At 47.0% G+C, this 24,280-nt stretch overlaps 1 protein-coding gene across 4 annotated transcripts in view; it reads left to right on the forward strand.

Moving 5' to 3' along the window:
• Positions 1 to 24,280, forward strand: part of LOC120906010 (RYamide receptor) — a 115,510-nt gene that overhangs the window by 6,297 nt on the left and 84,933 nt on the right. For all 4 annotated transcript variants that reach the window (XM_040317405.1, XM_040317402.1, XM_040317404.1 and 1 more), the window contains exons 3-5: positions 19,625 to 20,621; positions 20,761 to 20,874; positions 21,788 to 21,986. In XM_040317405.1, the coding sequence (XP_040173339.1) occupies positions 19,873 to 20,621; positions 20,761 to 20,874; positions 21,788 to 21,986 (1,062 nt within the window). In that variant the 5' untranslated portion in view covers positions 19,625 to 19,872. The remainder of the gene's footprint in view (positions 1 to 19,624; positions 20,622 to 20,760; positions 20,875 to 21,787; positions 21,987 to 24,280) is intronic.

A 24,280-nucleotide genomic window follows, 5' to 3' on the forward strand; every position in this document is an offset into this window, starting at 1 on the left:
TGAAAATGGAGCTTTTCTCTCTCCCAAAAGCAATAAATGAGTTCTCGTTCTTGGGCGCGGTAAGGAAAATGGAGCCATGTGTGCTTGTGTGTGTGTGTCATGCAGCAGTGTCTTGCAAAGGGGTGTCCGCTAATATCACAACCCACCAAGTTCATTTCAAAGGTCCAGTTACCGTTTTGGCAGAACAAAACACAAAATAAAAACAAAAAATCGGCAAAACGGTCTCTCCCGCGGCCCACTCTGATTACAATGTTGGCCGTTGTCGAGTCGTGTCGGGCTCGCTCGGCAACAATCAGTTTGAAATCTCAGACCGGTACCGTCTTGGGATCCTTCGTGGAAAAATACACCGACAAAAAGCGAGCTGTTCCCGCACTGCTGGGCTCAACGTTTTCCGCTTTCCATGTTTGATGATTAATTTTGCGCGATGTTCTTGTTGTATTTTTGCTTTTGCTGCTACCCCGTTAGTGCCGTGTTCGGTAGCAATTAAAAGCCCTCGGTGCACGACACTGCACAGGTCAATCCATGCGCTCGCGCGCGCGCGTGTGTGTGTGTCGCTCCTCGGTCAGGACAGGAAGGAAGGAAACCCATTTAATAGCCATTTTCGCCCCGGCAACTGAGAAGACGGCGAAGACGGTTTGCTACACCCAGCGCACCAAAAAAATAAAGGTATGGGGTGGAGAGCGGGGAGGAGGGGGTGGGGAAGGGTTGGGGGTTATGGCAGCATCCCGGTTCCGGTCGCCCCAAGCCGCCGGAAACCGGATGCCAATCATTATTAAAGACATTACGATGCAAATTACCTTCAAATTGTGCTTCATTCTTGTAAGCGTTGGCTGTTTCGGCTCGGAATGCACGGCTGTGTGTGTGTGTGTGTTTGGTGTGTCGAGGTTTGATGGTTGGAATAGCCTTGATCTGATGACGCGGGCATTAGGTGCACAAGCGAGGTGTGTAGGCGTTTTGGTGGCGTTTTGCTTGGGCGCTGAAGCTTTGAAGATTGTACCAGTTTTCCCGCCGACGGCTGCCGGGAAGGTTCAAAGCTGCCCGAAGGCCCTAAACTCAAGCTCGTTAAACGCTTATTGGAATGTGTTGAGTACCGAGTAATAATTGCCTGCAAAGTAAATCGATTTGTGACTAGTAAGAATTATTCGAATTATTATCTAGTAAGAGTTGTTGTTTTACATTCATTTGCTTTCATGTTGCTTTTACCATCTTTTTGCCTCGTTACAAGCTGCACGCGAATAGCTTTCAGGCAGTGCAATTTGCTCTCGGTTGCTGCTGCCGTAATGGAGACCAAAAACTAGCAATAGATTAGCTTAGCTGTAAGCACAACTATTTTAAGACTAAAGCAGTTTGAAAAGGGAATTGTTTTAAAACTTCTCTTAAATCAAGGTTCAATTATTTAATCTAATTTTTATACTGTCTTATTTAAAACGATCTGCAAGGCATGGTAAATAGGTTGAACAATCCAGCCAAGGTATGTTTTTTGTGGATCCATTTTTATAGGCTTTCAGGCTTATTTAGGTTGCTAAAATAATCAATTTCTCTTCGGTCCAGTAAAAATCTATTTTTAATACTCTGGCTGACTTTAAATATGATGCTGGCTGGGCGGTAAGGTAATGAAAACCGCCGTGCCAGACGATTAACGTGTTACAGCGAACGTTTTAAAGCTGTAAAAAATAAATAAAATTAAAAATTAAAACGATTCTCGCAACCAGAACAGCTTAAACGCCCGAAGGTATGCAAAATGTTGTTTTTGCACCATCGAAGCAAGCAAATTCGCTGGATTAGAAACTTTTGCATCAACCCAAAGCCTTCGGCTGTAGGGGTCGATTAGTTAGATCACTTTTGGCCACCAAACCCCCCCCCCCCCCCCGCACTCCGCTCCTTTTAAGAAGGAACGACCTCCCCCGATCCAAGTAGAATGGCCCCCGACAGCATTGGGCAGCGCTGTTGGTTGAACAAAATTTTCCCTTGAACACACACACACACACACACTAGCACACAAATCAAATACCCGGAGGGATGATTTATATCCGTGCAGCACGTTTTTAGTTTCAAGGAAAGTGTTTCGCGAGGTGAAAGAAAAGAAAGAAACGAAAAGTAAAAGAATTAACTGGACAGTCGATCAAATGTTTCGCCCCAAACGATCCTCTCAACGCGTCGGTGGCTGATAAGAGTGGTTTTTGTAAAAATAAGAAGAAAAAGAAAAACTCTTTCTCTCTCTCTCTCTCTCTCTCACACACACACACACACTCACACACTCAACAAATACTAATTTACCAGAAGCGATCACGATGTTTAACGCATTCAGCCGTTTTAGAGTGGAAAAACTCCTTCCCTTGCCCACAGTTCCTTCCCACCCCCTTTTCGTAGAGCAGGCATGACGGACGGAAAGTAAACATTGTCCAGCACACACACACACACACACACACGCACACAGCCACAACATCATAAAGCAGTCGGGAGAAAATATGAGCGCGTCTTGCGCGTTCTGCGATGGTTGTTTATTGCTTCGCTTGATTGTGTGTGCACTGTGTGCACACAAACCCCCCCCCCTCCCCAATCCCAAACTGTCATTTGCGGGGCCGGTGGGGAAGCGATGGAGGAAAATGAAAAATAAAAAAATAAAAATACGCTCGCGAGAAAGGAAGAGGAAAAAAAACAAAACAAAAACCCTCCCGCTTCGTATTAACAGTGGCAGACAGTTGGACACGGTGTAGCGGTTTTATTGTTACCCCGCACACACACACACACACACACACACACACACACACACACACACACACACACACACACACACACACACACACACACACACACACACACGCATGAAAAGATTTATGGAAACGCATGCCAGACCACGCTGGGATCCTTATGTTCCGCCCTCCCCGTTTATCCACCCGTGAGCAGGCCCACCAGAAAAAAGGGAAGCACCGTTGATGTCCTGTCGGTTCGATCTCGGCTCGAGTTAATGGTCTTGGTTGGCCGTTGCTTGGCTACCTCGCGATGCCCCTTTAGCCATCTCCCTCCCCCCCCCCTCCTCCCCTCTCGATTGGAATTTCGAACCCTTCCTCTCCAGGTTCGATAGGGTTTTCCACGAGGATGTGTGTTTTTCCTTTTCTTTGGAAAGGCAGGGCATTTTAATGGAGCGAGCGGTGTGGTGGATTGGAATTTGTTTTGCCGAAATGGCCTCCCCTCCCTCCCGTGCTGGATGACGGGATGGCCTTGGCACCGCCACTGGATGGCGGGGGGGCCCAGACCAGATGGCCCGGACCTGGGCCAAACCTCGCGCCTCAACGCGCGCGCTTTTCCGACTGCCCTTTTGCCTTTGCTCGTTTTGCTGCGCGGTCTTGCTTGCCGCCAGTAAAGGTGCACGGTGGCAGTTCTTCGGTTCGGGGAGCGCTTGTAGCGCCGAAGGAAGCTGTATTTCAATTTGATATGTTATGCTAAAGCAGCTCGCTGCTGCTTCTTGTGAAGGTGGGACTTCCGCTTAAGGGGGGGGGGGGGGAAACGTACGCCAAGTGGTGCGTGGTTTGGTGCTGCTGCCTTCCCCACGGTACTGATTATTTGTCTAGCGCTCAACAAACCGATCCGCCTCGATCGTGTGTAGGAGAAGGGAAGGGGGGAGGAGGGGGTGGCTTTTATGCTTCTATTGCGAGGCCAAAAAACAAGAAAAAAAAGGAACGAAAACCGGCCCGCTGCGAAATAATAAAATTCGATCCATCCCCCCCACCCACCCCGTGAGGCATGCGGTGCCTCGCAAACGTTTAAAGCGGGAAGCAGGGTGCGGCGTTACGCTTTGCTCCGTTTTACCCGTCAAAGTAAACACACTCAGCGCGGCGTGTGTTGCGTATGTTTAAAATACCGAAAAAAAAATTAAAATCATCAACTTTTTGCCTTTTTTTGCCACGGGGCGCGGCCAGCGAAAGATGGGGGTAAGGGGGTGATAATTTTCTACTCTCCCACCTTTGGCAAAGGGCAGTGCGGGAAGGGAAATGGAGAGGGGGGGGGGAAGGGATTGTATGTTGTTAGTTATTTCCCAGTCTCCCCAAACATACGATCAATGTAAACAAATGTAAACACGCCCGCAGACGACGATTATCTCCTCTTGGCTGTGTGTGTGTGTCTGTGTGTGAGTGTGCTTTTTTTCTATTGCAAAGAGTTTGAAAACGAAGCTATTAGAAGCCGTGTGTCGGTACTGAGAAAAGCAAGTGCCGCGTTCGATGAGTTCTTTTTCTTTTTGTTGTTGTTGTTGTTGTTGTTGTGCTAGCTCTTGGTTTTACCACTTTTCTTCTTCTGGCGTTGGGCAACACTCGCCGGGCATTTGCATCGTCTTGGTGGGATTTTTTTCTTTCTTCCGTTGGGTTTCGGCAGAAAGTAGGCTGAGCAGCTCAGCAGGCTTGGCTGTGGTGGCGATAGGAGTTGAAACGTTGTCTTACTTTTCTAGAGCTGGATGTCATCTGACTCCTTGCAGTGAGCCTTTGTGCCTCATCATCATCATCCTCATTTGACGTGCGTTTCAAGAGAAATGTCAAGTATTATGTTTGATATTTACACACACACACACACACACACATCTGTAGAACATCTGTCGACATTAAAAGCAAGCTACAGAAAATCGTTTAATTTTATTCCAACAAAATGCATGCAAAGAGAATAGATGATCAACCGCTGGCATTTGATACTGTAGCGTTTGATGCTTGGGTATGATTGGGCCGGTCCCGTGGTACAGTCGTCAACTCGCACGGCGCGCACCACATGCCCGTCGCTGGTTCAAAGCTCACATCGATCCAGCGGCGGATCTAACGGTAGGCGGACTAGGCGGTCGCCTGGGGCCCCACCGATTTAGGGGCCCCGTAGATTGCCATTCTATAGTATGCCGTATGGACAGAGTATTAGCGACAAGGGCCCCCGAGGTTGGCGAAACATTTGCACCCCCCCGTCAGCAAAAATTTTAGAGCTTGCGACAGATGATTTGCGAAGGATTTGATTTGCGAAGGGGGCCCCGCTGAATCAATTGCACCCCCCCCCCCCCCCCCCGTCAGCAAAAATTGAAGAGTTTGCGACTGATGATCGAAGGGGCCCCGACGACATTTCAACTTTACTGTTCAATCTCCCAACAGCAACTTTAGTGCCGCTACCCCCCCTCCCCCCAACAACATTAACTATTTACAGAGGGCCTCAACTCGTCGTTCCGCCTAGGGCCCCCGATACCCTTGATCCGCCACTGCATCGATCGAAGACTTTACGGACTGGGTCGTCCGTTTCCATGCGTACAGCCTGACCTTCCAGGCGTACAACCACAACAGTGAGGTCACCGTACATCTTCGTATAGCTCGTCATTATAGCGGCTCCTCCATTGCCCTAGTACACTTACGGAACTAAGGATCCTTCTGAGCATCTTCCGCTCCAACGCGGCTAAGAGGGTCTCGTCAGATTTGGACAGTGTCCATGTCTCAGAGGCGTATGTGAGTACCGGAACTATATAGGTACTATATAGTCCCAGCTTCGTCCATCGCGAGAGGTTCTTTGTGGTGAACTGATATTTCAGGCTGTAGAATGACCGGATGGCAGCCAGCATCCTTGCGCGCAACTCAGCTTCCGTGTTATTATCGTTGCTAACCTTTGACCCAAGATAGGTGAATTGTACGACGACTTCAAAAGTGCGTCCACCTATCTGCACGTCACACCTACGTAGATTCTGTTTATTCATTGGTAGGCCCGCTGATGTTGCCACCATCCGTTTGGTCTTTGCCTCGTTTATCTGTAATCGGTTCTCTGCCGCATGCTCAATCGCAGCGCCGCCACGAACCTGGTTGAATTTGTAACCTATTGCACTAGCCAAATTGATGCCGGAGCTCAAGTCGATGCAATTTATACAGATCTGAAAGCAGCACTCGACTTTCTTCCGCACGCAATTCTTCTCGCTAAACAGGATAAGCTAGGCTTTCCCTGCTCGCTCGTACAGTGGCTTAAGTCTTACCTAATTAATCGCACATAAATCGTGAAAATTGATAAGCACATGTCCAAAGAAATAGTCAGCAGCTCGGGTGTGCCGCAAGGAAGCAATATTGGCCCGCTTCTCTTCATATTGTTCATCATGTTACCCTCGCTTTACCTCCCGACAGTGTCAGTCTGTTTGCCGTGATTGTATATTCCTGCAAGACTGCATCGATTCGTGGTGCAAGCGCAATGGACTGACTATCTGCATCAAGAAATGCTTCTGTGTGTCTTTTAGTCGATGCAGGAGCCCAGTTACTGGCACCTACTTCATGGACGGCGCTGCAGTTAATCGACACAATCATGCCAAAGACCTGAGCGTTCTGCTTGATTCAAGTTTCAACTTTCAACAGCATATCGATGACGTTGTAGCCAGAGGAAACCAACTACTTGGCGTGGTTATCCGGACAACTAATGAATTCCGCAACCCCATGTGCATCAAAGCTGTCTACAACAGTATCGTTCGTTCGGTTCTGGAATATTCGGGCGTAGTCTGGAGCCCAACTACTGCTTCTTCAATTGCTCGACTTGAGGCGATTCAACGTAAGCTCACGCAATATGACCTACGCCTACTTCCCTGGCAGGATCGTAATAATCTTCCTCCGTATGCTGCGCGGTGCCGTCTTCTAGGCCTGGAACCTCTTTCGGTTAGAAGACGCAATGCACAGTGCTCTTTCATCGCTGGTTTGCTAAATGGCCCTATCGACTCATCGCCTCTGATGAGATCTGATGAGTGGTTGATTTTCCGTTTCGGAATCCTCTTTGATAGTTTCCGACTATTTCTTCGACGTGCGGGATAAGACAATCCTGAGGTATAAGAGAGAGTATTTTACTGACGGTATCCAACTCCAATACTCTTGTAGTTGTTGCAGTCCAAGGGAGACACCCTTCTTGTATATGGGGTACATGATACCGAGATTGCAATCACAAGGCATCGATTCGCTATCCCACACCTCAGTAACAATTTGCTGAATCTCGTTTTCTAGTCGTGCACCTCCATTCTTGACCAGTTCAGCTGCAATTCCGCCGGTTCCGGGAGCCTTTCGTGTTGCTTCTATGCTAGGTGGCAGTAGCATGACACTATCTGCTAGTGACGCTTCTAGCTGTTCGTTAAACTGGTCGTTGAGTAGTTCATCAAAGTACTGAACCCACCGCGAGAGGACCTCTGGCTGGGGTTACTAACCAGATCTCTATTGGAAGAGCAATGTACGGAAATGGATGTGTTGATTTTTTAACTTTCCTCGATTTTGTCATGTATTCCTGGTTGTTTGTTTTTTTTTTTTGATGATCGTCCCGTGTGCTCTACTACGTTGGACATCCAGATGGCGCCACTGTATCAACACATTCAAATGGAAAGTATAGTAAAATATATTATATTAAACACTTAAAAAATCTCTGCTAAATAGGTGTTTACAAATGAGATTCGTGGCAAGTAAAATTTGTTTTGATTTTTAAATGTTACGATTTGTAAGCCTTAATGTCCGCCTTTAAACTATCGTGCAACGGGGCAAGAACTGATTGTCCGGCTGCATCGTACTCAATAAGTCTCTAAATGTAGGCTTATGCTTAATAATGTTAATTAAACATGAAGCGAAAAAAAAACAAAATACGGGGAGGCATTTATTTGATTTTTTGTTTGCAAAATTCCTTTTTCTAAAAACAACGAGAAACATTCTCGCACATTTTCATTCGTTGCGAGTACTTTTCTGTCAATAGAACAGAACTATTTTACCCATTTTTGACTATTCTCTTTACTTGCTGTTCGCCTAAAGGTAGGCAAAACACGAAGAAAACATTTAGGCGATCAAAGGCAGTCGGATGCTGCTTTATGTTAGTATACGTTCAGGGTGCTTACGAAAGCCACTCCACAGCCTAATTGTATGCTTTGTGCCTCAAACTTTGCCTCACCGTCAAGCACTCCACAAGCACTGCCCAGGACTGTACAGCCGCTGACTGCGAAAGGTAATCCTTTGTGTACGGTGATTTGGAGATTCTTAAAGTCAATTAGCGTGCTTTCTATAAACGATTAAGGCAGCAGTGCTTTACGATTGCATGCTTTAAGGCGATTGCTAAGGGGAATTGAAAATTCCCTCACAATGACTGGAGCGCCTAGAGTTATGCAATCTAGGTATTTTTTATTATTATTTTTATTTCATCATAGCAAATCGCAATCAGCAGATTGTGTTTGATCTTTGATGTAACAGGTGCTTGGATTATCGTCTGCAATCTGCTAATCACCGCTAGCCAGATTAGGGTGGGATTACATAACTTAAGGCGATTAAATGTTGGGTTAGCCACCGCTAGCGGGTATTTGTTTTGCGCCTAGAGTTATGTAAATTTCGGTGCACTAGTTCCAACAGCAACTCCCGGCTCCCGGGCGGAAGATTATCAAGCGGAAATGAAAACTGTGCAAACCCCCCCCCCCACCAGGGGGGCTGTTTGGCTGGGAATGAGAACTCTCGCCCAATTTAATTACGACTGCTCATCATCGAGATCAGCTCAGCTCATTGCCTTTAAAGTAAATTTGAAGATAATGCGCAATTCTCCAAAGCTCATCAGTGCGTGCCGATCTGCATTGTGCTGCGGGCGACAGCGGTCAATAATGGCGGGCATGCAAGCACAATGCCAGCGCCGTTTACCTTTTCCAACTGACTCCAGCGATTGGCCGCACAGCATTGAGTTGTTAAAAAGGCGCCACTGGAAAACGTCACAAAAAGTCAAGCTGACACACAGCCACACGTGGTAGGAATCAAACCGTAATGCCGACCATTGTGCAGTGTTTCGGGGAAGTAAAAATGTTGGTTTTTTCTGAGCCGCCTCCACTGTCCGCCCATGCACATCCCATTGCCATGCAGCAACAATGCTGTAATACGACGTTTGCAGAACAGCGAAAAGCATTTCGTAAATTGAATAACCGTTTATCGGTCAAGCGTGTGCGCCCGCCCGGCCATAGAAGCGTTCGCTTGTCTCTTTCTCTCTCTCTCTCTCTCTCTCTCTCTCTCTCTCTCTCTCTCTCTCTCTCTGAGTGTGTGTGCTTGTATTTTTTTTTATTTCACTCCAGTTGCACACAGTTTTTCATTTTAAATTAATTTCCATTTGTGTGAATTAATTAATTAGGTCCAGGTTCAGGCTTTGTTTGCGAGTTCTCAAAAAGACAAAAAAAAAAAAGAAAACCCCATTCGAGCGAAAGAGAAAGAAGGGAGGAAAAATGGCGTACAGCTTAGTCGGCAAACTATCGGGGCAGATTTCAAGCCAGCCGCCGGGGGTAGATAAAGTTTGATTGAAAGCGATTTTTATAGTTGAAATCACATTTAACGCGCCGCGCGCCGGCAGTGGCTTTGGTAATTAAAATTTATGCTGACTTTTTTCTTCCCCCCCCCCCTATCTACCCTCCCTCCCTCGCACAACAACAGAGCCTTCGTAATCTGTATTGAATGGGAATAATAAAAATTAAAAGAAATAATCATGCACCGCTTGGCATTAAATGATCATAATTAAATAATAATACTATTGGGTGAAAATTGGCCTGTGCCGCTTTATCGATTGAGCTGAAAGTATACCTAAAAAATATATTAATAGAACGCACTGCTAAAGCTTCGCACAAGAGCGAGAGGATAACGAGTGGGAAGAAAGAAAGAAAAAACCCCATCACCAGATGACGTAAAACCTTTCACAAAATGAGGCTGCGTTGGGCGTACCTTCGCGAGCGCGATGCAGGCGAATGGATTGACGCCAAAGCCTAGATCATCTTGGATCGGTGCAATAAATAGAACGTTCCGGAAATCTGAAACGGCACACAGGCAGACAGCAGGCACCCCCCGTAGAGCCGCGGAGATGTGAATGAAAATGGTTTTTTTTGTGTGTGTGTTTTGCTTTAGGAAATCCAAAGCAGGCGCGAAACGAATTTGCGTGGGCTGCTTCAGGCTGGATTTTCCCAGGAAGATGCGAGATGCCGGTGGCTTGGGGCTCCGAGTCCGTCAGAAAGAAATAACGTTTTCCCATCCCCAGGCAACGTGCCTGGGCCGGCGGTTACTCCCGAATTGATTGGTGACTTTATTTTAGATTTGTCTCCACTTTTGTTTACTTCTTTTTGTAATTTTTTTTATTTTCCCCATTTTCTTGCGCTTGACGAATCGTTCCCGCGTGGGCCCCGGTAAGCCTGGCTGCCCTGTTTCGTGTTTGCAGTACGTGCTGGCGTGTCGAGTGGAGCGATTGTTGTGCTATTTTTTTTATTTTATTTTTTTGCTGTTTTTGCACACTCGAGCGTCTTAGCACCTTGATAGAGGGGAACCAACGCCCGGCAAGTAGTTTTGTGGGACCAACAGCCGAATTTATGGGCCGATATTCCTTGGTGCGATTATCTGTACCTTGCTCAGCAATTTGAATATCCTGGTGCCGTGTGGGCGGCCGGCAACGCATGCACAGCAAGCAGAATTTCCCCCACTTGAGGAAACTACACCCACGGCACGCGTAATAAAAACCGTTCTCGTTCGAGACATTAACTCAACACACAAGCAAAAAACGAAAGAAACCAAAACTGCATCTTCCACTATCGCCTTTTTCGCTGCAGCCAAACGGGTAGTAAAGCGATCTCATTGCAGACCACTCGAGGTTTTCGGTGAGTTTTGCAGTTTTGGAGTGATTTATTGGAGCTGGTGGGGACCACCGGTGGACCTACATTGTGCACTACCGCCCAGGCTCAGGCGCAGGCCTTTTTCCCGGGCTGAGCGATATAATCGGGTTGTGAAATTAAATCTTGTGCATCGTTGGCTAGTTTCCCGGGGGGTTTTCTTTCCGTTTCCTTGCTCCATTCTATTCCCAATCGAACTCTACGGTCCTGTTCGCAGTGTCCAGGCTCGGAAGGAACATAAATGAGACGGCTCAGCGATTCTACAGCCTCTTCCTATCAAAAACCCACACGGTATCTAACTCTATCTCTTGCTCTCTCTCTCTCTCTCCCTCTTGCACCTGGTAGTTTCCAAAACTTTGCAAACCCACCACTCCGGGTGTGGATGAATAAATCAACCCCAGCACTACACCACACGCGAGCGATGCGCTTGGCAAAGTTGTTGTTTATTTTTATGGCGCCCGGCAAAAAACTATTGCATCTCCATTCCGGGGTAATAATTTCTTCCAAGAGCGGCAGCGTCCGGGACCCAGAGCCACTCGCTTACCGGACCGGTCGTTGGTTACGGCCTTTTGGTTTGTTTTTTACGACCGAAACGCCATAGATTCCGATTTACTATTACTGCAGTTAATAAAAAAAGCAACAACAACCTTGAATCGCGCGATGGCGCGAATGAAGTGGGTGCGGAGGGCTTTTTTGTTTGTTTGCTACGGACGTTGAAGGATAACGACGCTCCAAGGTTGAAAGGCAGTGGTCGGCAATCGTGGTTGATTTAGTGGTCAGTTTAATCGTTCTTTTCTAAATTCTGAAAATAAACTCTTACGGGAGATAAATAGGGAGATGTTGAAGAAAGAGATAGATAGCGAGAGGGAGAAAGAAAGAGATAGGTGGGAGTTTGGTAAGGACAACTCTGGTTCTCTGCTTAAGAACTCGTGGACTAAAAGTGACTTCTTAGCACTATTTACATATAACATGTTTCTTGAGTCACTGAGGCTCTCTAACAGCAAACAAACAAGACCTCAGACTCGAACAAACGTATAGGGAGATGCACCAACAGACTCTTGAACCTATCAGTTTGATTCTAACTGTGAAGTTCGATTCCCACTTATGCTGTGCTTACCTTGGCTGTCGAATGCTTCAAATCTACAGTTGTTAGAATTAAATTCGGGACATTTCCAAGATGTTGTACGTAGTATTCGTTCTAATGTTTCGTTTTCTTTATAAAATTGCGTTCGATAAATAAATGTTCCATCTTAATCTTCAAAATAAATTACAATAAAGGTGTAAAACGTGTAAAAAACATTATGATGAACTGTATATAGTATGTTTTGTTATGGTTCACTGGCAAATTATTTGTTGAATCCTTCCGCCCGGTAGCCGAATATTAATTTAAAATTGAAGAAATATTTTATTTTCAAGGATCTCATGACAGATCTACAAGACATGGGACACATGACACAGCACCTATCCAACAGATTCTTGTTTGTTTTTCTCGTTCACAGGCTGCCATAGCGCCGCCTAAGTTATTGTTTCATCATTTCCCAACTGACATTTGTTCCAAATTTGTATCCATAATCTGCTCGAATGGTTCTCAATAATCTTCTCGAATGGTGGTTTGATGAAAACTGTGGAGAAAGCGTCAAATTTTCTTTCGTGCGTGTGTACCGAAGTGACATTTGCTCGAAATTGTTTTCCCAAGTCTGCTCGATTAGTACTCGATGCGCCTGAAATTGTGTATATGTGTGTGATCACATGTGTTGAAAGCGCCAAGATTTGGCGTGTTCGTAAATTAGACGTTCCTCTATCGATGGACGATGCCGTCTAGGTCATTTTTCATTCAAAGCTATGGTTTTTTTTATGAAAAACAAAGCTAATTTTGTGTGACGTTATTTTATATAAAAAAAAGATATTATTTAAGTATAAAATGGGTACATGACCAACTATAACGATAGGAAACATCGTTTCCGATCGAATCTAGAAGAAAGCAACGAAAAAACCGCATCACAGTTGATTTTACTGGACTTTTTCCAAATTCTCTTAAACTGGTGCAGTTTAAGGAAAGTTTAAGGCTCCAGTTTAAGGGAATTTGCTCGAATTCCCGATTATTCGTGCTATAAAATGTCAGTTGGGTAAGGCTTCAGTTTAAGAAAATTTGTTCGAATTCCCGATTATTCGTGCTCGAAAATGTCAATTGGGACGTCATTTCCTGAAGGACGTAGAAGAAAACAACGAAAAAACTACATCACAGTCGATTTTGAATGGCTTGTTCTGTAAGTCCCTTAAACTGTGGCAGTTTAAGGGAAGTTTAAGGCGCCAATTTAAAGGAAATAGCTCGAGATCCCGATTTTTAACTCGAAAATGTCAATGGGATTTTTTTTTCCAATATTGCTACAAACTAATGTATTGCATTCTTTCAGGCGTTTTGCAATGAAGGCGAGGATTAATCTTTACATCTACCAATTGTGCCATCAGGCTGATTATTTGTCGTTTTAGTTAATGTAAATTATCGTATCAGTGTTTTAGTTAGTTGAATTACTTAAGATTTTATTTTAATCTTTGCGTGAGTTTTCTGGTTTCCATAAGAGCATTAATTCAAGTAAAGTACTATACAGATACTCAAATAATGGGAAATTACTAGCAGAGAAGCAAGTATTTGATATAGCAAAAACATTTGCTATCGTTCAAAGAGGTAAATGAAACCAAGCAGACCGATTCATTCATAATTAATTTAACGCTACGCAAAAAAGGGAAATTTTCAATTCAATTGCCTATATGTAGGCGCTACAGTAACAAAAACATATCTATGTGCTATAAAACTGAGTGGAACGATTAATCAACCTTCTAGTATTAATTTTAAAACAATTTTTTTTCTTCTTTCAAACATATCCGTAAAAAGTGAAGCATAAAAAACAATTTCAATCACACCATTACACAGGCTTTAACCAGTGCCAGACCATGGTTGGTTGACTACTACCGCTGTATTACGACAAATTTGGCACCTTTAGGGGTCCAGCAGAAACAAAAAAAAAAAAAACCTGCTTGCCGTTCACTGTCCCTCCGGGCTGAGCGAGAGAGAGAGAGAGAGAGAGAGAGAGAGAGAGAAAAAACGAAGCAGCGAGACGACAGTTTGTGCTTAGTGTGATTAATAGCTTCATAACCGTCAACCGGCACTGTCAAATCTGGGCAGCAGCAGCAGCAGCGCCGAAGCAAATATCCTCTCCAATCAAAAACCGTCAAGAAAAGCGCGGCACTAAAACGGCTCCCACACCCACTGGATAAACGAGGGGTGGAAAAACAAAGCGACGGGGAGGCGGAGGCGACAAAAAAGACAATTTCACAAACCGGCCCCACCTCGCCCACCTCAAACGACGTCGCGTGGACACAATCACGATTTGAAAACGACTGCTCGCTCGCTTTTATGTGGATGTGGGTGGAATCATCCCTACCCCCCCCCTTCCCCATGGTTACTGTGGTTTCGTACTTGTGCGTACTTTACCGTGCCAGTCATCATCGTCGCCGAGTTTTTGCACACTCTGGAGCGCCTGAATGTATGCCTTGCGGCACAGCAAAAGATGCTTACCGCGGGGCAACAGTCGTCGTTGCCGCGCGTTTATCATCCTGCTCGTGCGAAAAGTGGGACCGGCAACCCAGTTTAGGGGCCCGCACGTAAGTGGTCCCGATGTACGCGCCGTGCAGTGGTTGCCGTTCGCTGTGGGTTAAATTAATTCACTGCTCGTGGGACGAAACTTCGCCAGGTCCGCTCGCTCGCCTGTGCGGATGCTGCACGCAAGATAAACTACGATGTTAGCGAAGCGCCCCCTGTTCAGCCAACTGTGCTTCGCTGATGAGGAGTGATATATATTCTGCAACTAGTAGTGCCCTCCGCCAAGGGTGTTGTCGTCGTCTTCGTCGGCGCGCGTACGAGCTTGTAGCAGCGTTTACGTACAAACTGTAAATTAATTATTTGATAATAGAACGATAACGGCTGTTGCAGGGAATGTGAGGGAACCGACCGGGCTGTGTCTGTGTGTCCCCGCTGTTGTTGTTGTCGCATTGGCAGGTTTGCCGTTGCGGGCAGCGGCAGGAATTCATTACACTAAATTATCGGCCCTGAGCACGAGACGGCCGGATAAGAAGGCCCCAGACGGCAGGCAGCATGGGATGCGATGCGATCGGTGTGGAAGGCGCCACGTCTGTCCAATGTTAGAGTGATGATTGACGCTTGACAGCGTGCTGCCTAAGCGGTGCCTTTCCGTCGTCCCGATGCCGGAACAGTCCGGTCCCTTAATCTTTCCCCGACATGCTGCTTGCTGCGTGGGCAGCAGCAGCAGCCCATGTGAATCTAGTTTCGTTCGGCGTTTTAGAAGACAGGCTGCTGACCTTCACCGTTTTCCTACTGCTGCTGGTGGTTCACGGCCGGGGGTTAGTTACGACCGATTTCCGGCGACGGGACTTTAACCACGCGGTCAGACAGCAAACCGCAAAGAGAGTAGGGGCCGCGCAAAACAAGAAGCTCGGACCTACTGCGGGTGCTCCCCGGTCAATGATTACCAGCTTTCCGGGCCAGCTGTGTCTTGTTCGATTTGTGCTGATCGCACAACAACGCGGGGAAGCATACTTTTAGGCGCCCACGGGGAAGCTTCCCGCCGCGCCCTAAACTTATGCACCACTCTGCGCACTGCTCGCTGATTTATCGTACCCAGTTCCCCGCAACGAACGCACGAAACGTCGCGCAGCGGGGGCAGCTTTGTGCCGGTGTGAGCCAGAATTTGCGCGGGCCAGCACATCCGAAAATAATGTCGCACCAGCAAGCCCGGCACGACGACGCCCGGCTCACTGCGGAATACATTAGCTAAAAATAATTTCCCAGTTACAATTTGTTGGTATTACGCGTTTTTGGTCCTTCGAGCCGGATATCATTAAACTGTCGATAATGATTGGTTCGCTCGTTCCGCTGAGCTGTTTGCTGAGTTTTGCTGTAAACTTTCTCTCTCTCTCTCTCTCTCTCTCTCTCTCTCTCGCTTGGTACTGTATCATAACAACATCACTTCACGTTCGCTGAATGGTGAACGTGCGAAGCAAGCAAGTCAACAAACTTCCGCCGAAGCGCTACAAACTGTCAACCGTTTGTTAGCGCGAGTCTGGCACCCGAGCCAAGGAAACGCAACACCGAGCATCATCCGACACAGGCGAATTGTTTGCCATCAGTTGCAGACGTGTTTTCCAGCACGAAATCGATACACCTTGTGCGCTTTCTCGCGTCTGTTTGGTGCTCGTTTCGATGCTCCGGAAGCTTCAAGTTTGCATTCAACGAATTCATTTGAGCAGCAATTTCACGGAAAGACGGTTTTATACTTTAAATGGCCACTCCGCAGCAAGTGCAGCTCACGACAGATCGTAAATAAATCAGTACCGGCACAGCTACTTTGACAGCAGCAACAGCACTTCAAACGCTCCGCTCCTTTAGACGCTTGCTTTTCGCTTGAACAATGCTGTTTTTCGCTCCAAAAGGAAGAAGCAGGAAATACCGATGAGCAACATGGGTTTGATGGTGCGGGAAGCGATCGGGAAACAATCGAATGCCGTCGCGCAATGCCTGTCGGGCGTTCGGCGTGCTTCGCAAGAATCCGTTCGGTGCTGCGGTGCTGATGTGCGCTGGTTTTGGTTCCGCCTAGCAGCTGTGAACTACGAGCCCTGGTGCGGTTTTTCGTTTGAAGCGCACGGGATGCTTTTCCGCGGGGCACGGAATAGTTCCGTTCGTAGGTGCGGCAAGCGCTGCGGGCCTGACGGAAGCTGGATAAAGTGCTGACAAACGAGTGCAGCCCGTAGCACGTCCATTGATTGCTAGCCAAGTATCGGGTGACGGAGCACGAGAGCAAATACCAGTTGTGCCGGAGGCGCAAGGGAAGAAAACTCATCAACCACCACCACCACCACCAACACCACTAAAGCACACACTTCCGGGGAGGGTGGGGTTGGCATTCACGAGCCTTCGAAATCTGCTACCGTCTCTGGACCGTGGGCCGGATGAGACAGGGCAACGCGCAGCGCACAAATTTAATATGCTCCACATCATGATGATCAGCAGAGTGGATGGGGGTTGGGTGGTGGGGCCGAGGGGTTCTGTGTGCAGAAAGGTAAACAACACTCAACCATAGAAAGGAGAGAAAAAAAAAACAAAAACCGAACACCGACCAAGCTGCCGGACTAATCGCCCGCCTGGGTGCTTGGTCCTTGGCGCTCTTTCCTTGGGCGCTCACTTTCGGTGGAGGAAGTTTGATTATGGAACCGATTCCTGCTGGGCGATTGAATGGGCCTCACGATGCATACGGCCCCTTGGCCCCTTGGGCGGTACACCCCCCCCCCGTGCAGCGATCGATCGGTGTGCACGAATGACGCCTCTGCTGGTGTGCATGAGATTAGGGATGGGTAAAAAGACCTTAACAAAAAAACAAAAATGATTCATTAATCTGCACTGTTCCGGATAGCGAGTGAGTGTCAGATCCTCTTGGTTTCTGAGTTTTCAGATAACAAGTTTTACTTCCACAATGAATAACACTATTGCTTTACAATTTTGCAGCTTTATTCAATGCGTAAATTCATATAACCAGTGTAAATTCATATAACCAAAAAGGAGCCTAATGATTTGTTTCTCCAAAGAATTGTAGAGCAGTAGAAGATTTCAGTTCCTACAGAAATTCTGATCACATAGGACCTTGCAAAAACGATTTTGTCGAACAATTCCATGCTGCACAGTCATCTCTGCTTGTGAGCAAAATCGCTCAAAGTGAGCACCAAATTTGCAGCATTGATATAGTTTTGAAGTACGCTAATGTCATTATTATTATTTATTAATATATGTCATCCAGCCATCCAGGAACCCTACATCATTATGTTTATAAAAATAAAATAAATAAAAAACCAATGGCAATTAAACTACCACAATAATATAATAAACAAAATATTCACTCATTGGAGAGTAAAATAAGTAACAATTTCTTAAAATCGTCAAACTAAACTATGCAACATAGTCCTCAAGCTACTTAAGCTTGTACTGAAATCCACAATCGCTGTTTCCTAACGAGTTGTTCCACATCCAAACTGTATATGTCTTGTCTCGATATGTAGAATTGCTATAGCTTTTAGTATCCTGCGAGGTTCCTGTAAGTTAAACTTAAGTTAAACAACAGACGGGTCATCAATAAAACCACAGAAAAATGTGTTGGTACAAGTAGGCACTGATTCTCCGTCTTTTATCCTGCGTTGTAGGGGTTCAAGTCCTAATTAGAGATACTTGAATATGAGTGCAATAATACAAAGTGCATGCAAAGACATTAGACCATGGTAGACGATACAACGAAGAACGTGTAAGCCTATGCTGTACCTGAGTATCAAAACCTAAAGCCTGTCTGTTTGATATTGTTCGGACGATTTCCTCAAAATGCTTGAAATTTCAAGAATTTGGGGATTTCACAATAACCGGATCTCCAAAGTCACTAGCAACACGCAGCATTATGCCTAGCATACGAAGTGCTTTTGATAAAGTATGTTCTAAGTAGTCGCTAAAAATAATATCATCTGTAATTCCATTGAATAGAGCGCCTCGGTTTCTAACTAAATTAGTTCGAGGTACTGAGGAATAGTCAAACATAATGGGATGATTTTGGAATGTAAAGAGAAAAAAACTCTTAAAAAGTGTCGCAAAGCACATCACTACATGAGATGATAACGACGCCAGTGAGAGATAGAGAGAGAAATAGAGAAAGAAACTGAGTGGGAGGAAGACTGATAAAGAAAAGAAAGTAAATCAAAATTTCAGTGCAGTGTAGGCGGGAAATGAGAAGAGCTGGGGCGAAGAGGTCATCTATTATCTACCAAAACCTCATACTCCCTCCCCCTCCCCCCGCGGCCCCCTGAAAGGCTAAGGGTTCATTATTCTCCGCTGGCGATAACATTCATCTTCAACAGTGACAACTACGTCAGATACTCAGGTCAACAGACAGTGAGCCACTACACGCCCACCCTCACAGCGCCACATGTCAGAAGGTTAATTATCTGCTAATAGCTGTTCTGTTCTTCTCATCGCTTTTTGTTTTCTCTCTCTCTCTCTCTCTCTCCTACTTGCAGAGTGTTTGTTTTTTTTTGTGTGCCACCGAACTAGATCAAATGACCAGATGTCATTACTCTGTACGTGTGTGTTTATCTTTATCAAATGCTTGTGTTTTGTTGTTGTTGCTGCGCTACTTTTACTGTAGAGTAGTGGTGTGCTCTCTGGAGAACTGGAGTTGTTTGTTCGGAGTCGTACAGGGTCGACCGAAGTCATTCGGAGTCGTCCAAAGTCATCCATAATCAGAGTTGGAGTCATCTGGAGTAGTCCGGAAACGTCCAGAGTTGTCCAAAATCTTTAGGAGTCATCCGAAATCAGAGTCGCTCGGAGTTGGAGTCGTCTGGAGTCGTCCGGAGTCGGTCGGGGTCGTCATCCGGAGCTATCCGGAATCAGAGTCGCCGGAGTCGTCCAGGGACTGTCGAAGTTGAAGTCCAAGATGAAATGCCTGACCCCAAGAACATTGCTCCGGCTGTTTCAACCTGACTCCGGACGACTCCAGCCAAATCCAGACGACTCCGGATGACTTCAGACGACTCCAAAACCGGGTGGCTTGGACTTCGGAAGACTCCGGACGACTCCGGACGACTCCGGATGACTCCAGGCGACTCCAAAACCGGGTGACTTAGACTTCGGAAGACTTCGAACGACTCGCGATAACTCCCGTTGACTCCGGATGACACCGGATGACTCTGACTTCAGACGACTCCAGACGACTTTGTACGACTCCAGGCGATTCAGACGGTTCCAAACGATTCCCGATAATGCTGGACAGACCTACCTTCCGGAGTCGGTTCCGACATATTCGACTACGGGTTTTTGCCTACTTTACCCATCACTACTGTATAGTAATGTCTGCTGTATGTTTGCTTGCTCTTTATCTCTCTTTTCTTCAGAAATCAACTCAACAAAAGGCGTGTGCAGAACCAAAACAAAAACACAAGCAGATATCTCCAGAGCTTGATTCCCATTGCCAGTAGCATGGTGTTGACGGTGATGCGATGGGAATGATTTAGTAGCGCTGACTCTACTGCGTGTGTGTGTGTGCATTTCTACAAGGCTTTTTGCCAGTGCGAAGATAACCGTTTCCTACCCCCCGACTCTCTCTCTCTCTCTCTTTGTCCGCTTTCCTGGCAAGAGCAACATGATATCGCAAGCGATCCAGTACGCGGACTATTTCGCCCGCGCCATGCGCAACGAGTCGGCCGCCCCGGGCGGCGGTGTGTACAGCACGGGGCCCGCCGGCAACGGCACCGGCAGCGGTGGGTTCGGCGCCCTGGCCGGCAGCAACGCGTCCAGTGCTGGGTCGGCCGCCGGGCCGGAACTGTTCGACATGTACGCCCGCAACTACCCGTACGTGTCGTCGACCGAGGAGCAGAACTACATCGAGCAGCTGAGCGACAGCCTGCGCAACCAGTCGCAGGCCGGCAACCGGAGCTACGGTGCGGCCGGGGGCGTCGGCGGCCCCGGCGGCTACGACTACGGCGTCGGCTTCGACCCGATCCCGCTCGCCGAGTGCAGCAACGCGTACTCGGCCGGGCCGTACTTTCAGCTCACCAGCTACTTCCTGTACATCACCATCTTCGTGACGGCGGTGATCGGCAACTCGATCGTGCTGTTCATCGTCCAGTCGAACCCGCGCATGCGCACGGTGACCAACTTCTTCATCACGAACCTGGCGGTGGGCGACCTGATGATGACGCTGTTCTGCGTGCCGTTCACCTTCATCTCGCTGTTCGTGCTGCAGTACTGGCCGTTCGGGCTGGCCATGTGCCGGCTGGTGAACTACACCCAGGCGGTGTCGGTGCTGGTGAGCGCCTACACGCTCGTCGCGATCAGTGGCGACCGGTACATTGCGATCATGTGGCCGCTGCGGCCCCGCATCACCAAGACGTGAGTGGTTTTGGTTTGCGTGTACACGTGGCACACGGGCTTTTGCTGTGCGGGGCGGTCTGCATTTAGGCGTGCGACCGTGTACACGCGGTCTGGTTTTGGTGGGTTAATTTATAGAGCGAATTTAATCTCGTTGCAGCTGCTCCAAGTGCTTGATCGGCATCGTGTGGATCATCGCACTGATTACGGCCGTCCCGATTGCCATCTTCTCGACGCTCTACTTCCCGACCGATTGGCACGTGCAGTGTAACGTGTAAGTATGCCCAACGCCACCCATCCATCCACAGGCTCATGCATATTTGGCGCCGCATATTAGCCACGGCCCGGTCGGTTGTAAGTCAGTTGGGCTAACAAGTCCAAGCACCACTGGTTGTGCCCCCGCTTATGAATAATTCTTCAGCCACGGCGAAAACCGATTTCCCGCTTCTTTCTCGTAGTCTACACCCCCACACACATACACACACACACCATTCCAGGGTAGCACATTTGCATATGAATGAAAGCGGGGCTCATCTGCATAACATTTGGTCGGTCGGGTCCCGTGCAAACCGTCCGTGAGCGTCGTCGGACGTCTAGTTCAACGGTCTGGATGAAACCAAATTTTGGCTCGAATTTTGCGCTCGCAACCAACCGACCATTTGGTGTCCTCTGCTGCGGTGCCTCCCACCCCTAAAGTTAGTTGGCAGAGAGAGAGAGAGAGAGAGAGAGAGAGAGCAGGACAGCCGTGAGAACAAAGAAATTACCATACCCTGTTAATTACAGCCCACAGTTTCGGGCGTGAAATTAATAAGTCTTCTCTCTTCGCACGCCCAGGACCGGCCCAGGACTGGTTGCATGCGGTTTTTTGACAGCGGTGTGGGGAGGGAGGCGAGAGAAGCATCTAGGGGCCAGTGACATGGCTGTGAGTGTTTTAGGCTGTCATAATTGGGCCGTTATGACCTGGCGGTTTTTTCGCGTGACCACGAGCAGGACCTTGTAAACATTACAATTACATTAGGACTGTTCAGAATGGGTCTGCCCGCCCTCTAGAAGGGACCCTCGTGATGTCCCGGATGTCACATAATCTACACCTTTACGACACGCACACACACACACAAACACTCAAATGCAGTAAAACGAACGGTGGAGCCTCCTGAAAAACACCCCTTCTTTTCTACCCAACTCAGGCCAATCTGTGCGGAAAAGTGGCCGTCGCCGGAGCAGGACGACTACTACACCATCGCGCTGCTCACCACCCAGTTCATCGTGCCGCTCGTCGTGCTGATCTTCACCTACACGCGCATCGCGATCGTGGTGTGGGGCAAGCGGCCGCCCGGCGAGGCGGAAAACTCGCGCGACCAGCGGATGGCCAAATCGAAGCGCAAGGTAGGTGCCACTGTTGTGGAGGTTGTGTTCTTATCTTTGGCAATGCTTGATCGGATCGAACATCTGAAGCCGGTTCTAATAGATCCTTTAATTAATTTTTACGACTCGCTCGCCTAGACTGGGACGCCAGGGACAAATACCGGTCGTATCGATCGAATTTCAGCACCATATTTTATGTGTTTATGGTATCTTAATTCTATTCTACCAAGAACAAAAAAAAAACAACGAGAGTGAGAAAAGTCTTCATGGCAAACATACTAATACCACAAGATTAATGTCAATTTCCATACAAAAAAAGTGCTTCATTAAAGGGCAGCTCTCCGGGGTTTTGTCTGGCCAGGCGAACACCGGAAAGCGGCAAGAATGTTATGCTTGTCCCACATAAATTATGTAGAATGTGCCGAGTGTGCTCGCCCGCGGAAAGAAAAAGGGGAAAGACTAACGATCCTTCGGCCGATTGAACAAAGCAACATTACACTGGATAAGATTTAATGTCTGCCCGCATTACGCTCGATGTGCTCAATTAAGCTCGAAGGCTGGCTCGGTCTGCGGAGGGCAGAGCTGCGGTGGGGATGAAGAATGCACCACTTGTAGAGCGCAAGGGAAAATTTCAGCAGCCTGGGGAGAAAAAAAAACATGCTACCGAGCCGTTTGTTCCCAGCCTACCAATGAATAAATCGCAATCGGGCTGAGGTTTTCTATTTTTTTGTTTGCTTCTCTCTGGCCCAAAGTTTGAATTATCGTTTAATGCGCTTCCGACAGGGATAAACAGTGTGCTCGCCAGTGGGCTGGCGATGAAAGTGCGCACATAAGGAAAGAAGTGGGCCAGATTTAATGGCATTTAATGCATTTTTGTATCGTAACGATGCGAAAGAAAAAGCGCAACTGGAAAAAGCACCGACACAGCGAATGGTGCTGGAAACACAAAAAAAAACACACAAACAAAATTGGGCAAGATCAAATTAACCCTCCAACCCCCCCCCCCCACCCCCCCATCAAAAAAAGCAGCAAAGCATTATTGGACGGGGAGAAAAAAAAACCTTTTTCTTCGCACTCCAAGGGTGGCGACAATGCGCACTCTATTAATTTTAATTATCCATCGCAAATCCTTACTTTCACCAGTCGGGCCCGGATTTATAGTGCGTCGTGCGTGCTTTTGTGTTCGTTTTGAGCGTTCGGACATTCGGGCGGAAGCGGAAAATAATAACAACTGGCTCGGCCGGATATGAAGCGAATTTATTTCCACACTCGTCTGTGAATGTGTCTCGCTGCCCAAGCTTTCTGCTCTAGAAGCGGCAAACATGTTTGTAAGGGAAAGAAACATTGCTATTAAAGGCACTTGAGTAATGCGTGTTGCAGCTATTTGGGCGCTCTTCTTGTCGAGGAACGCCAAACGCTCTCCCCGTTTTCCCGGTCAGACAACCGACAGCGAACAGTGCATGGTGTGTTTGTTTGTTTATTTTTGTTTGCTAGCTTAAGATTCGCTATTTTCTGCCAGACTTTGCCAGACGAGTTTGTTTGTGTGATACGATACGTCACCGCAGGATATTAGGCCCGCAGCAAAAAGGGACATTACTGGCAGTGTATTGCAAAACTTCTCCTTATTTTCGTCCCTCGAGCAGCGCCCTTCCCTTGGTGAATGTGTATTGTGGTGCAACTTCCTGCGTGAAAATGAAGCGCGTAAGCTTCCCCTGATTTGTTGCTGATCCTATTGTGAAGTGCAAATGTAAGCATAGCTTTTAACGAAAAGGACCACTTGCTAAATGATACGCGATTGCGTTTTTTAAGCTGAATTTGTGCACAGCAAGAATCCCAAGAATAATTTCCTATGATTTTTATTCTTAAACATCTCTAAATAACGCTTTATTATGAGTGTGCAAGCCCACATAATTATAACATGTCTTTTGAAGGTGATACACAGTCTTTAAAGTTGTAAAACCTTTCAAACGTCCTGAAGTATTATAAGCGACTCTGTTACAACTAAAATTGAGGTTTTGATTGCTGAAGTAAATCAACCTGTAAATGTACACTTGTTTTTTAAGACTTTAAGATTTTTAAGCCTTAGGCATTAAGGTAAAACTGATCTAATTCAACGCATATTGAGCCTTGAATGAAGAGAACTCGGCGCAGACTGTACAGGTTGTCTTCTATATTGTAGCAGAAGGTTAGTTCCTTCTCAAGAATATATGCACAGTGAAAAGTTTTAATTTTGTTAATTTCTTTTAGCTTTTTTAGTCTGAAAATGACACATTTTCAGTCTTAAATAAGGGATATTCTAGTCTTGTAAGGTCTTA

Source organism: Anopheles arabiensis, chromosome X, assembly GCF_016920715.1.
Source record: "Anopheles arabiensis isolate DONGOLA chromosome X, AaraD3, whole genome shotgun sequence".
NCBI classification, from domain to species: Eukaryota; Metazoa; Arthropoda; class Insecta; order Diptera; family Culicidae; genus Anopheles; species Anopheles arabiensis.